The 12767-nt window shown below is 44.1% G+C and overlaps 1 protein-coding gene across 6 annotated transcripts in view; it reads right to left on the bottom strand.

Annotated features, from left to right (window-relative positions):
* Positions 1-12767, bottom strand: part of LOC119494005 (transcription factor COE3-like) — a 183236-nt gene that overhangs the window by 127105 nt on the left and 43364 nt on the right. For all 6 annotated transcript variants that reach the window (XM_037779594.1, XM_037779595.1, XM_037779593.1 and 3 more), the window contains one exon: positions 6302-6375. In XM_037779594.1, coding sequence (XP_037635522.1) covers positions 6302-6375 — 74 coding nt within the window. The remainder of the gene's footprint in view (positions 1-6301; positions 6376-12767) is intronic.

The following is a 12767-nucleotide window of genomic DNA, read 5'->3' as shown; positions in this document are numbered from 1 at the left end:
GGAGAGCGTTCGTCCCTGGTCGCCGCTGCAGAGAGCCTCCTCAGGTCGCTGTACACAAACACACACCATCACACAAACACACACTCTCAGGCCCCAGAAATAATCCCGCCACAGGAGCCAGTTTGGCCGGCGAGCCTCGGCCGGGCCACACAAGCATCATTACTGCTGGCTGCTCCTCCTCGCCGCTCAGCAGCCACTTCAGACGCCGCCACAAGTGGAATCTACTTAAGGCACAAAGGGAAGGTTTGTCCGGGCATGTCGGCGCTCCGCTATCACACAAATAAAAAAAAAACTGAGAGAGCCCTTCAAAGGCTCCCTGAGGACGGGCGCAGCGCGGCGTCAGAGGCCGGCGCTCGGATCACAGCGTCCAGATAACACCGAGCAGGACGGGGCCGGCAGCGCAGGGCTCGCTTTCAAAGGGCAAGTGTTGTAATTACCCGAAGGCCTGGAACGCCTCGGCGGCAGCCAGGCCTGATGATGCGCCGCAGCCAGCCAGCCAGCCAGCCAGCCAGCCAGCCAGCCAGCAGCCGGCGCCGCCTGGCCTGGAAGCCACGCTTTCCTTCTCAGCGAGCGTGGCAGCAGGTTTTTTTTCCCCAGCATCGCCCGGAGCCTGGCAGCCAGCGAGGGAGAGCGAGGTGGCCGCGAGGCGAGGAGAGGAGAGGAGAGAGCGGCCCGGAGCTGGCGAGCCTCCGGGAGCCCGCTGGCAACGCCGCCGTGCCAACCTGGCTGCTCGCTGGTTTGTGATTGGTAGTTTTGGAAAGCAGCAGAGTCCCGTTTAAGAATGGTTAATGTGGCGCAATGATATGATGGAGAGGTCACAGCTGAAACACACACACACTCTAAATACTCTGAGTATTACTCAGTCTTCTGCTCAGTGACGGAGGAGTTATTGATTCTAATACTGAAGATCTCTGAAACTAACTGACTGGAGAACATTTATAGTGTAAATAGTATCATTTATAGTATTTATACACGCTTGTGTGGAGAGAAACTACACAGGAGTCGTAGGTCAGAGGCAGCAGAAAGTGAAAGATATAGTTTCTCTTAATTGTTAATTGTTGTAATTATGTTAATTAAGTCAACACGGGTCTCAAGTCACTGCTGACTTTTCCAATATTTAACTCAGACCTCCATCTTTCTCTAACATTAACCACGTCCCGTGAGAGTCTAAACCGACCCACGAAAACATTTAATAACTCTGTCATCACTATAAGCCGATATCTGACCTCATGCAGGAAGTGATTCTGTATAAGAACTAATTTTCTCTTACTTCTGTTTGCATCCACTGATTTGTTATGTTGTTGGTACCCGTTGATTGATTTCTGGGACTCACCAGTGTTTTCTTATTTTTGCAATTCTCTTAGATAAGAGAAGGTTTTACGAGTGGTCGAGAGCACTCTCTCTTTAGTTTGAAATTTGAGGAACATTAAAAATCTCGGGCTGTCAAGGTTAACAAATTTGTTTTAACGGCACTAATTTCTTTAATGCATTAAAGCAACTTGTGAGTTTTAGGTTGTAGCGGCTCAGTTTTAAAGATAATGGTATCATAGTAAACTATAAAACCTGATGAATCCATCGGTACCAACCAGGTCAGACTAGCTGGTCATGAAGGAGGTTAAATAACGCTCCAAAGTTACACTCGATTTTGGCGCGGAAAAACTTTCATGGGTTGCGTTCGAAAAGTAAAAAACGTCTCCTCCTAACCACCTCTCCTTGACCTCGATGGAAAACGTCATGAGGTCAAGGAAAGATGAGAAGGAGAATTCAGAAGAACTCAGGAAAAGACGGCCGTGGTATTCAGAGAACCCGACTGCTCTTTCACTAGAAGCTCCGTCATTATGATGCGACGGCGGCGGATGTTAGTGACGTGAGTCTGCCGTGGTGAAACTACAATGTTCTGAAGACGGACTACAGAAGGCGCTGCTCCCCTCGTGTGTTGTTAAATAGGTCTTTCAGTGACGCTACTTCAGCCGCGGTGTGTGAGAGAGAGATACCGCCGGTCCTCCTGCTGCTGGAACACTTTACATCAACAGATAATAAAGATCATCTGACCTAACGAGGACAATCGGGGAAACACATCACCTCATTACCAATAAACAGGAATATATGATCAATATTGAGTTAATTGTTGGAGTTAATGAGAAGGTGTAGGACCATATACTTCTATAATGTTTATTTATGTTGATTATTAGTTAATAAATTGTTCACTGTTCATTTTATTAGTTATTCTTGTTTTGTTTTTTATTTGTTACATGTTCAAAATAAATAATTAATTCAACATAAAGTGAAACTAAATGGTTGTCACTGTCCACTCATATTAAACATGATTCATGAATTAGCGTATGAAAATAATATGCAAGATCAGCATTTTGTTTGTTATAATGAACGGCTCCTTTCCTTTGGTAAAGGATGCTCCAGTGTTTCCTCTGCTAAAGGAGATAATAAAGGAAGCATTGAAGCTCCTTTCCTCAACATTTAGAGGACTCTAACAGCTCTCATCACGGCTGCTATACGAGAGACTGAGACGGTCATTTCACTCCGTTAGGAACCTTTCTAAGCAAAGAGGACTATTCAACTGCAGCCATGTCCATTTTCAAAGATGTCCCTTGACCTCTGACCTCCAGATATGTGAATGTAAATGGGTCCTATGGGTACCCACGAGTCACGAGATTTACCTTTATGGTACTTTAAGGTACATCAATAATGTGTGATTAATTTATGATTAACTATTTGAATCATTTGACAGCCCTAACGTATGAAGACCATAAAAAAACAAATAAATATCATGTAATAAGCTTTATATTATTATATGTTTTAGAGTAATTATAATGATTGGATTATTAAAGAAATAATATGGTCCATTGCTCCTACTAAGACTATTAAAACCCTTGGATGATGTTGCATGCGTTCAGCGTCTGAATGGCGTGCATACTGCTCTTAAATAATGCCGGTATTGATGCTCTGGAAAAACACGTTAACTTCCTTTAACAGGAGTCGCGGCAGGAAGCTGAGCGATGTACCGCTGTGGACGCCGCGTTAGTTCAGATCAGGAAGTCACACAATAACAGCAACACACTAACCGATGGATGCAGCGGTAGACGGGCCACTCTCCTGTTCTGAGAGGGAAAACTACTGGTTTTGTGAACGGAGTCTGGTGATATATAAGACGGCTTCAGTTCCCCGTCAGAAAGGGCTGTCTGACGGCGAGGTAAAGCCATGAAAATACTCTAAATATAGCGTACACTTTATTTTTTTAGGTGTCTAAAATGTGTTTTTCTGCTGCTCCCGTCCACAGCCGCTTCACCCCGCCGTCAGACAGCCCTTCACCTTGCCGTCAGACAGCCCTTACTGACGGGGAACTGAAGCCGTTATATCGCTCTCTTCAAAGCCACCAGACTCCATTCACAAAACCAGCACTTTTACAGCAGGACAAGCAAAGTGGACCACTACATATACTTCTCAAAGCAGCCACCACATCTTAACAACACATACTGTACACATGATGACTGCACAGTGGCAGTTATTAATAATAATAAGGTTACGCTCAGAGTGAATTAGCTTCTGTATGTGATGAATATAACGCTGTTCTCGCTAAACACCTCTGGAATGATAGAAACACTATCATACCCTCCAACAAACACTGGCAGGTAATATAGTACACATAAACAGCCATATAAAAAGGGGAAAATCAATAAATATAAGTTCAAATTTTATATGAACAACTGATGTTTATAATGCCTGATAGTAAGGAGTACGAGCTGAGAGGATGTTTATCTCCTGTCGGCTGTAAAATGTGAATCTGCTCAGTAGCTTCAGCTGTCGTATAAATGTTTCCCTCCTCCAACATGGAAACATGAGACGGACTCTGCTAGTTTATTGTTCAAATAATCCCGTGAGAGGGCAGCAGGGCGTCCCTCCACCTGAAACAGGTGCTCCGCTCCAAGCCGGCTGAGTGAGATCCAGGTAGACGATCCAACAGGGACGCCCATAAAGACGAGCTCACCTGGGACCGGGACGGCAGAGAGACGGCGAGTCTCTGATCCCTCTCTCATTAGCGAATGGAAACACTGCATCCATCAGGGGGAACGCTGGTTAATAATCGCACTCAATCACATAATGACTGAAGCTCCGAGACGCAGACAGCCAGCCGTCATTATGGAGATGAAGCTGCTATCGGAGGATCTGACGGGGGGGAAATGAGCCCGGCGCTCCGATAAAAGTCAGAGGAGGACGCAAGTTTAGAGACGCCGAAGTTAAAGCACAACGTGAGGTCAAACTACAGACCAGCACACCTGGTTCTCTTCTAAACCAGTACACCCCATACCTACACCAGTTAACATCTAAACCAGTACACCCCATACCAACACCAGTTAACATCTAAACCAGTACACCCCATACCAACACCAGTTAACATCTAAACCAGTACACCTGGTTCTCTTCTAAACCAGTACACCCCATACCAACACCAGTTAACATCTAAACCAGCGCAACCCATACCTACACCTATCCATTCACATGGAAACCAGTTTACTCCACAAATACACCAGTTTACTATAGATAAAAAACAGTTTGATGCAGATGTAAACCAGTTTACTGCAGCTAAAACCAGTTAACATCTAAACCACATGTTTAGATGTTAACCACCAATTTACTCTGCAGGTTATCCAGTCTACTGCACACCTTTACAACACTCCTAAACCAGTTACCTCTACACATCAACCAGTTTACTGCAGATGTAAACCAGTTTACTGCAGATGTAAACCAGTTTACTGCAGATGTAAACCAGTTTACTGCAGATGTAAACCAGTTTACTGCAGATGTAAACCAGTTTACTGCAGATGTAAACCAGTACATAGGGCAGATGATAACCAGTCTTTTGTCCCTTTAACTAACACGAACATATAAACCAGTTTGTCTCCCTGACACTAACCAGTTGGCTGTAACTGGGACCAGTTCACTGATGAACATCAGAGCTGAGATAAATCACTGAAACACACAAAGACGCTCTGAGAGGCAGCTTCAGTTGTGTGTGTCCTATTTATATCTCCCCCTAACCCCCCCCCCCCCCCCCCCCTTCCAACCCCCCACTCTTCTTCTTCTTCTTCTTCGTCTTCACTCCCGAGTCTGAACCAGTAAAACCATTAACTCACAGACGACAGCAGAGACACGCAGGGCAGCAAACGTGTTGATTGGTGTGATCAACGACAACAAAACCAACAGCTGCTCTTTTTGCTCTTAGAGAGACACACAATAACATACACACACACACACAACAACAACACACACACACACATACACACATACAACAACAACATACACATACACACACATCACACACAAAAACACACACACACACACATCACACACGTACACACAAACAACCGTTCAGTTTAGATGGTGAATCCTCCTCCTTCATCTTTCACACAGAAAATGCAGCTCAAAGTAAAAAAAAAAAGTAAAAATAAAAAAATCATAAATTAATAGAGTGAAATTATTTTAAAACTAAATATATTTTATATATATTAAAATTTAATTATTATTATTATTATTATTATTATTATTATTATTATTATTAATAATAATAAGAATAAATTGAATATATATATTATAAAACTGAAACAAGGTAAATATTGTTGGAGGTTATTATTATTATTATCATTATTATTATTATTATTATTATTATTATTAATATTAAATTAAATATATATTTTATGAACAGTAAACAAAATGATGCATTGGGAACAATAAAAACAAACGTGGGCGTAATGAGGGGTAAACAAATTAGATTTGCTGCGTCACCCTGTCGGAGTTTATTTCACAACAATAACCGGCTCGATGTTCATCATCCCTTAGTTATTAAATAAAGGCAGCAAAAAGTACTATATCTATTTTCAGGTACAATATAACTCTACTACAATATCTAAATAGTATTTTTGATATACTGAAGTTTCAGTGCTGATTATTCCAAAAAACACCAACACACGGTGGTTTTTATCTTCCGCTCTGACCGTCAAACTACACTGTTAACACACACACACACACACGCACGCATGCACGCACGCACGCACGCACGCACGCACACACACACACACACACACACACACACACACACACACACTGAGGGTAGATAATGACACAATGCTGTTTTTGGGTTTAACGATGCTTCAGATCTCCTTAGTTTGAAAAGTTGCTGGTTCGACTCCCAACAAGAGCAACAGAGCATCAACAAGATCATCAAACCTGTGACGTCATCATCAGAGTGATGTCATCATCAGGGTGACATCATCATCAGGTGTCTTACCTGCACATGATCTCGTGGGTGAGGAGGACGCGGCACATCTCTGGGTTCTTGTCCTGACCTTCGTACAGGATGGGCTGATGGGACACAAACACAGACAGGAAGTGAGACGCTCAGTTACTGAAAGGTAAACAAAACTAGTGTCAAATATTAACGCTGAAAGAAGTGATCGTCTTAAACTGCTATTTGTACATTGTTAGTAACTACTAGTGATGTAGTACTAGTGATGTTCCTCTGAGGTTTAGATATATGAGTTGTGATTGGCTCTGGTGGAGGATCAATGGTTAATATCTACAGGTGTTACTTAGTGCACATATAAACCAGTTTACAGATAAACCAGTTTACAGATAAACCAGTTAACTGCAAACGTAAACAACTTCACAGCTTACATATTAAACCGGTTAAAGCAAATGTAAATGATTTCATTCTACATATAAACCAGTTTATTGAATTCCTAAACCAGTTTACTCAACAGATAAACCAGTTTACTACACATTTACTACACATGTAAAACAAAGATAGCGACCGCCAAAAAGTTGAGTCTTCAAAACATCAGTCTGCAAACCAACGGGTGACGAGTTCATAAACCAGTTTAGCTTATTTCATATATAAATCAGTACGTAGCTAAACCAGCGGCCAAATACCAAGATAGCGACGGACAAAAACAAAGATAGCCACGGCCAAAATGCCGACTTCGAGGCTTCAAAACGTCAGTCCACAAACCAACGGGTGACGTCGCCGTGACGACTTTCACTTCTTCTACACAGCCTACGAGATAAACCAGCTTCCTGCCGTTACTGGGACCAGTTCACTGAACCGGTTCACTGAACCGGTTCACTGAACCTGTGGACCCGTCGTGTTGATGTTGATGTGAACTAATGAGACAGATGATGATGTGTTGATACGTGCAGGTGTCCGTCCCCCGTCCCCCCCCCCCCACCCCCTCTCCTCACTCTGATTGGAGCACCACCAACAAAGTCAAACATGGCCTCCAACCACCACCACCTCCTCCTGCACCTCCTGCACCACCACCTCCCCTTTTGGTGGTCTCCGCCTCCTCCGGCCTTCCCACAATTCCCTGCCAGATGGCGGGCGGCGCCCCAGGATGAAGCCCCCCTCCTCACCCCCCCACTCCTCACCCCCACGGAGCTGTCATGTCAGCGTCCGGATGACGGATGACCGCTGTGTGTGTGCGTGTGTGTGTGTAATACCCTGGTGGTTGTAAATGAACTCCAGTAACAGTGTGTGTGTTCGTATGTGTGTGTGTTAGTGTGTGTGTTAAGGTGTGTGTGTTAGTGTGTGTGTGTGTGTTCCCCCCTTCCTCCCCTCGTTTCCTACGATGACCTACCACTACCTCATCCACCTTTATAGTCAAAACAGACCTCCGCCCTGCACACACACACACACACACACACACACACACACACACACACACACACACACACACACCCCTGGGGTACAATACTTTTAGGATAACGACCACTTCTGCATTATTGATCCTGATCCTGGCTCTGTTCCTCTGGATTAAAATGCTCCAGTTTGACCAGGAGGGACACACTAACATACACACGCACACACACACACACACACTAACACACACACACACACACACACACACACACACACACACACACACACTAACACACACACACACACACACACACACACACACACACACACACACACACACACACACACACACACACACACTAACACACACACAGTGTGTAGACGTGGTGGTCGATATTTATACATCATCATTCCTGATGCAGGAGTCCCGTGAGTGTGTGTGATCGCCGTCCACTTTCATGCTTGTTTGTGGGTTAACGTCCTCGTTTCTGCTGTGAGCTCTATATGTCTCTGGATATATATCTGTCTCTGTGAGGACCGGCTGCAGTCTCAGACCTGGACTGTGAGGACATTTAAAAACTGTGAGGACATTTTTTAGAAAGTGGACATTTTGGAAAGTGAAGAGATTTTTGGAAACTGAGGAATTTTTTTTAAAAAGTGATGCAATTTTTTGAAAGTGGATTCTGAAGATGTGAAGACAGATTCGGGAGGAGAAAGACGTGTTTTGCGAAATGGACATTTTTTATAAAGTGTGGACAATTTTCAAAGTTGAAATTAAGGACATTTTTTATTACATGGGGACATTTTTTAGAAAGTGATAAAAGTGAAGATATTCTTTGCAAAGTGAGGACAATTTATGAGAAGTTAAGTTAAGACATTTTTGGAAGGCGAGATTTTAGAAATTGAAAAGTCAGACTTTTTTCAAAAAAAGGATGACATTTAGAAAAATGAGTTAATTTGTTTTAAAAAGTGATGCATGCATTTTTTTTAAATTGATACTTGTGAAGACAGTTTTCAGAAGTGAGGACATGTTGTGGGAGTTGGACATTTTAGGAAGTGAGGACAATTTTCAAAAGTTGAAAGTTGAAATTGAGGACATTTTTATTACAGGGGGACATTTTTAGAAAGTGATAAATAAAAGTGAGGATATTCTTCCACATGTGAGGACAATCTATGAAAAGTTAAGACATTTTTAGAAATGGAGATTTTAGAAATTGGGGACAGTTTAGACATTGAGGACATTTTGGATACGTAACGATATTTTTGAAAAGTGCCGATATTTTCGTAAATTTTTTTTTAAAAAGTGGACATTTTTAAAAATGAGGACAGTTATTTATTTTTTAAGCAAGAACATTTTTGGAAACAGGACAATTTTTAAAAGTAAAGACATCTTTTGAAATTGGACATTTTGGAAAGTTAGAATAGTTTTTTGGAGATTGAAGAGAGGACACTTTGTAAAACAAGGACGTTTTGGAAAATTGAGAACATTTTTTGGACGGTGAGGACAATTTTGGAAAGTTGAAAATGAGAGGGACAATTTTTTCAAAAATGGACATTTTGTATATGCAACAATATTTTTTAAAAGTGGCGACATTTTCAGACAACGTGGACATTTAAAAAAGTGAGACATTTCAAAAAACGGAGAACAGTTTTTTTTTTTAAGTGAGAACATTTTTGGAAACAGGACATTTTTAAAAAAGTGAGGACATCTTTTGAAAGTGAATATTTTGGAAAGTTTGTTTTGAGAGTGGAGACAACTTCGAAAAATAAGGACACTGTAAAACAAGGACGTTTTGGAAAATTGAGAACATTCTTTGGAAAGTTGAAATTGAGGACAATTAATGAAAAGTTAAGACATTTCAGAAGATTTAGGAGAGTGAGGGCGGCTTTTCTTTTTAAGTCAGAATGTTTTTTGGAAAATGAGAACATGTTTTGAAAGTTAAAAATGAAAAATTTTAATTCAGGACATTTTCTAATAAAGTGATTGAAGTAAAGTGAGTGAGGACAATTCATAAAAAGTTAAAACATTTTTGGAAAGTAAGAAGATTTTAGAAATTAGAAACATTACCAAAAGAAATGGACATTTTTGGAAATTGAGATGGAGACACTTTGAATGTGGACATTTTGTAAAATGAGGACATTTGTCTTGTCTTCATTGTTTAAAAGTCTGTTTCAGGGTTCAGACTTTGTTTTAGGGTTCAGGTTAGACTTCAGACTACTAAGAGTGTCCTCAGAAGGATAGTAGAGTAGGACGTGTCCTCCGTGTTTAGCGGAGCGTGTCCCGACCTCCTTCACCGACTCTCACATTTGTTTCTTTTTCAACTCTTCGTTTGTTACACACAACTAAATATATTTATTTTCAGATGTGCCGGTTGAAGTCACACTGAGCCCCCTTCAGCCTCTCTGTGTGATGTAACTCGCTGTATAAAAGTTGTGATGGCGGCGGCGGCGGCGCTCTGCAGTCCAATCTGCATTAATTCAGCCGCTCCTCGCTCTGACAATCCCACGGACGCGGGGCCCCTAACAGGCCCTCGACGGGGTCGTATCGATCCGCGGGGACTCCAGCCGACCCGTCTGTCAGGTCTGACTGGCGACCAATGGGGTGTCATGTAGAGGGAGGTGAAGGTGGAGACACGTGGGGGGGGCGGGGGGTGTCATGGAGGGGGAGATGTCAGGATTATTGTCTCCAGTGCGCCGTCGCTGAGCCACATTAGGGCCTATTGATCGGTTTCCATGGCTGACGCTTTGTCGAGGAGCCGCTTGGTACATCGATCGGTGACATGCCGACAGGGCGACCAGCGGGGGGGTGGAGGCTGGGGGGGGGGGGGGGATAAATAAGTAGGAGGTGTAGCTGGGAGGACGGGTGGAGGGGCGGAGGCTTAAACAGCCGCTTGGACACAATCTATGGTTGGAAGATCTGATGTAAGTAAGTGATGATTATTCATTTTGCTAATTCCTTCCATTATGGATCCTTCAGAGAAAAATTGGAACCCCAGACCCCTCAGACCAACAGACCCCTCAGAACCCTCAGACGACCAGACCCCCAGACCACCAGACCCCCCAGACGACCAGACCCCCAGACCACCAGACCCCCAGACCCCTCAGACCACCAGACCACCAGTGCCCATCAAGACTCCAGGTTCACTGTGTCAGTCGGTGTTTCCAGATCTCACAAGAGAAACAAACTCAAAAGAAGCAACTCTCCCCCCAAAAAAGCCCAAAACAAACGATCTTACCTACCGACCACAATAAGAGAGAGAGAGAGAGTGAGAGAGAGAGAGGAGGCCATGTCAGTGTCTCATGGTCGCTCACGTGTGTCTACGCTGTTCAGACTCAGACTCCAACACAAACTCCAGTGAAGCACCAAAACCTCTTGGTTGTATCTAGTGAAGCTGTTAAACAGTGTTGGCCGCGGTCGGAGGACGCGGGGGAGACCGTAGCTTTGGTCTCCAGGACCGGAGTCTCTGCTCCTCTGCTCCTCTGCTCCTCTGCCTGCCTTCACTCACACAACGCGCTCCTTCTCTCTCTCCACCTCTCACGTGCATGCTGCTCACTCCACACTGCAGAAGAGTTAGTTTAGCTCTGAGAATATCTAGTGAATGTTCAGTGGACGTTTGTGCAGAAATAAATGCTGAGCCTCAGATGTCAGTGTGAAAGCCTCGGTTAACAATAGGGATGCACCGATACCGATACCAGTATCGGGTCCAATACTGTGCTCATGTACTCGGACTCGCAAAACGGCTCCGATACAACAGCACCGATACCACTTTACGGTGATGCACCCGACTCCGCTGTGCCGGGATCCCACCTCAGCCGCCGCGCACCGGCCCTCACCTTCATTGCGCCACGGGGTTTTGCTTGCACCATCTGACTCGCGTGTGCGTTAGTCTCCTTGGTCCGTGATTCAAGACGGGTCGGGTGGGTTCCACCCCTGGCACCTTTTACGTGGGCCGAGCCCCGCCCTGGGGGCACGACACGGTTGTGACGCTTTGGCCACGGCCCCGGGAAGCACCTTCGCCCCGAGCCTTTCCAAGCCGACCTAGAGCCGGTCGTGGCACACCGCCTCGTATGCGGGACTCCCCAGCCTGCCGTGTGTCGCTCACACCCTCCAGCTGGCTGTTAACGAGGGTCTTTTGGCACAGAGAAGTACTCGTATCGGTACTCAGTATCGGAGAGTACCCAAATGTGAGTACTTGTACTCGGTCTGAATAATAGTGGTATCGGTGCATCACTATTATAAACACAAAGAAGGTTTAAATGATTGTGAAGCATTAGGTGTGAGGAAGAGGAGGAAGAGGAGGATCTGGAGTCGAGTGAACTTCAGGAATGAAGCCGGGCGGTCGGCTGGCAGGATCGACTGGAATTTGGAAATATTTTTTGAGGGGTTTTTCTTGGCAGAGAAAACGTTCACAGGTTCAAATCCCACACGGGGGTTCTGAGTGAGTGAAAACCGGAAAAGTGGGAGTCAGCTAATGTCGGAGCTGCACAGCTGGAAAGGAAAACACATCAGTGGTGCTGGAGTTTAGGAAAGTTAGAGGAGGAGGAGGAGGAGGAGGAGGAGAGTTAGACGAAGGAGAGTTCTTTTAGTTTGAGTTGGAGGAAGGAGGACAGACTTTGAGGGGGTTAAAAACGGGATGGCTAGGTTGAGTGTTTTATTAAATAATTGGATTTATGGGTAATGAGCTTCGGCAGGTTTCTGGAGTCACAGCGAGTCTGAGAAAACGTGCGGTTTCAGTTTCATGCTGGAACGAATCGCCAGGAAACCAGCTGAGACTCAAACGATATAAAACATGTTCATCAGTTAGCTGTAGAGGTGTTAGGAGACGGACAGAGACAGGCTAGCTGTTTCCCCCCGCTGCCAGTCTTTATGCTAAGCTAAGCTAACCAGAGACCAGATGCATAAACTGTTAACTGATCGGTACTTTAAAACAATCAACTGGCTTCAAACTGTCACCTTTTCCAGATAGATTGTACAGATTTTTTACATTTTTATTGTTGCTTTTATTCATGTTTCTTGACTGTTGCACCAAAACATGAAGGCAAACTCCTCGTATGTGTAAACCTACCTGACAATAAACCTGATTGTGCTTCTGTTAAAGGGACATTTGAGGTGTTTCTC

The sequence above is a fragment of the Sebastes umbrosus genome, chromosome 9, assembly GCF_015220745.1.
Source record: "Sebastes umbrosus isolate fSebUmb1 chromosome 9, fSebUmb1.pri, whole genome shotgun sequence".
Lineage (NCBI taxonomy): Eukaryota > Metazoa > Chordata > Actinopteri > Perciformes > Sebastidae > Sebastes > Sebastes umbrosus.
Note: the sequence above shows the minus strand (reverse complement) of the source record. Positions and strands in the feature narration are given on the sequence as shown.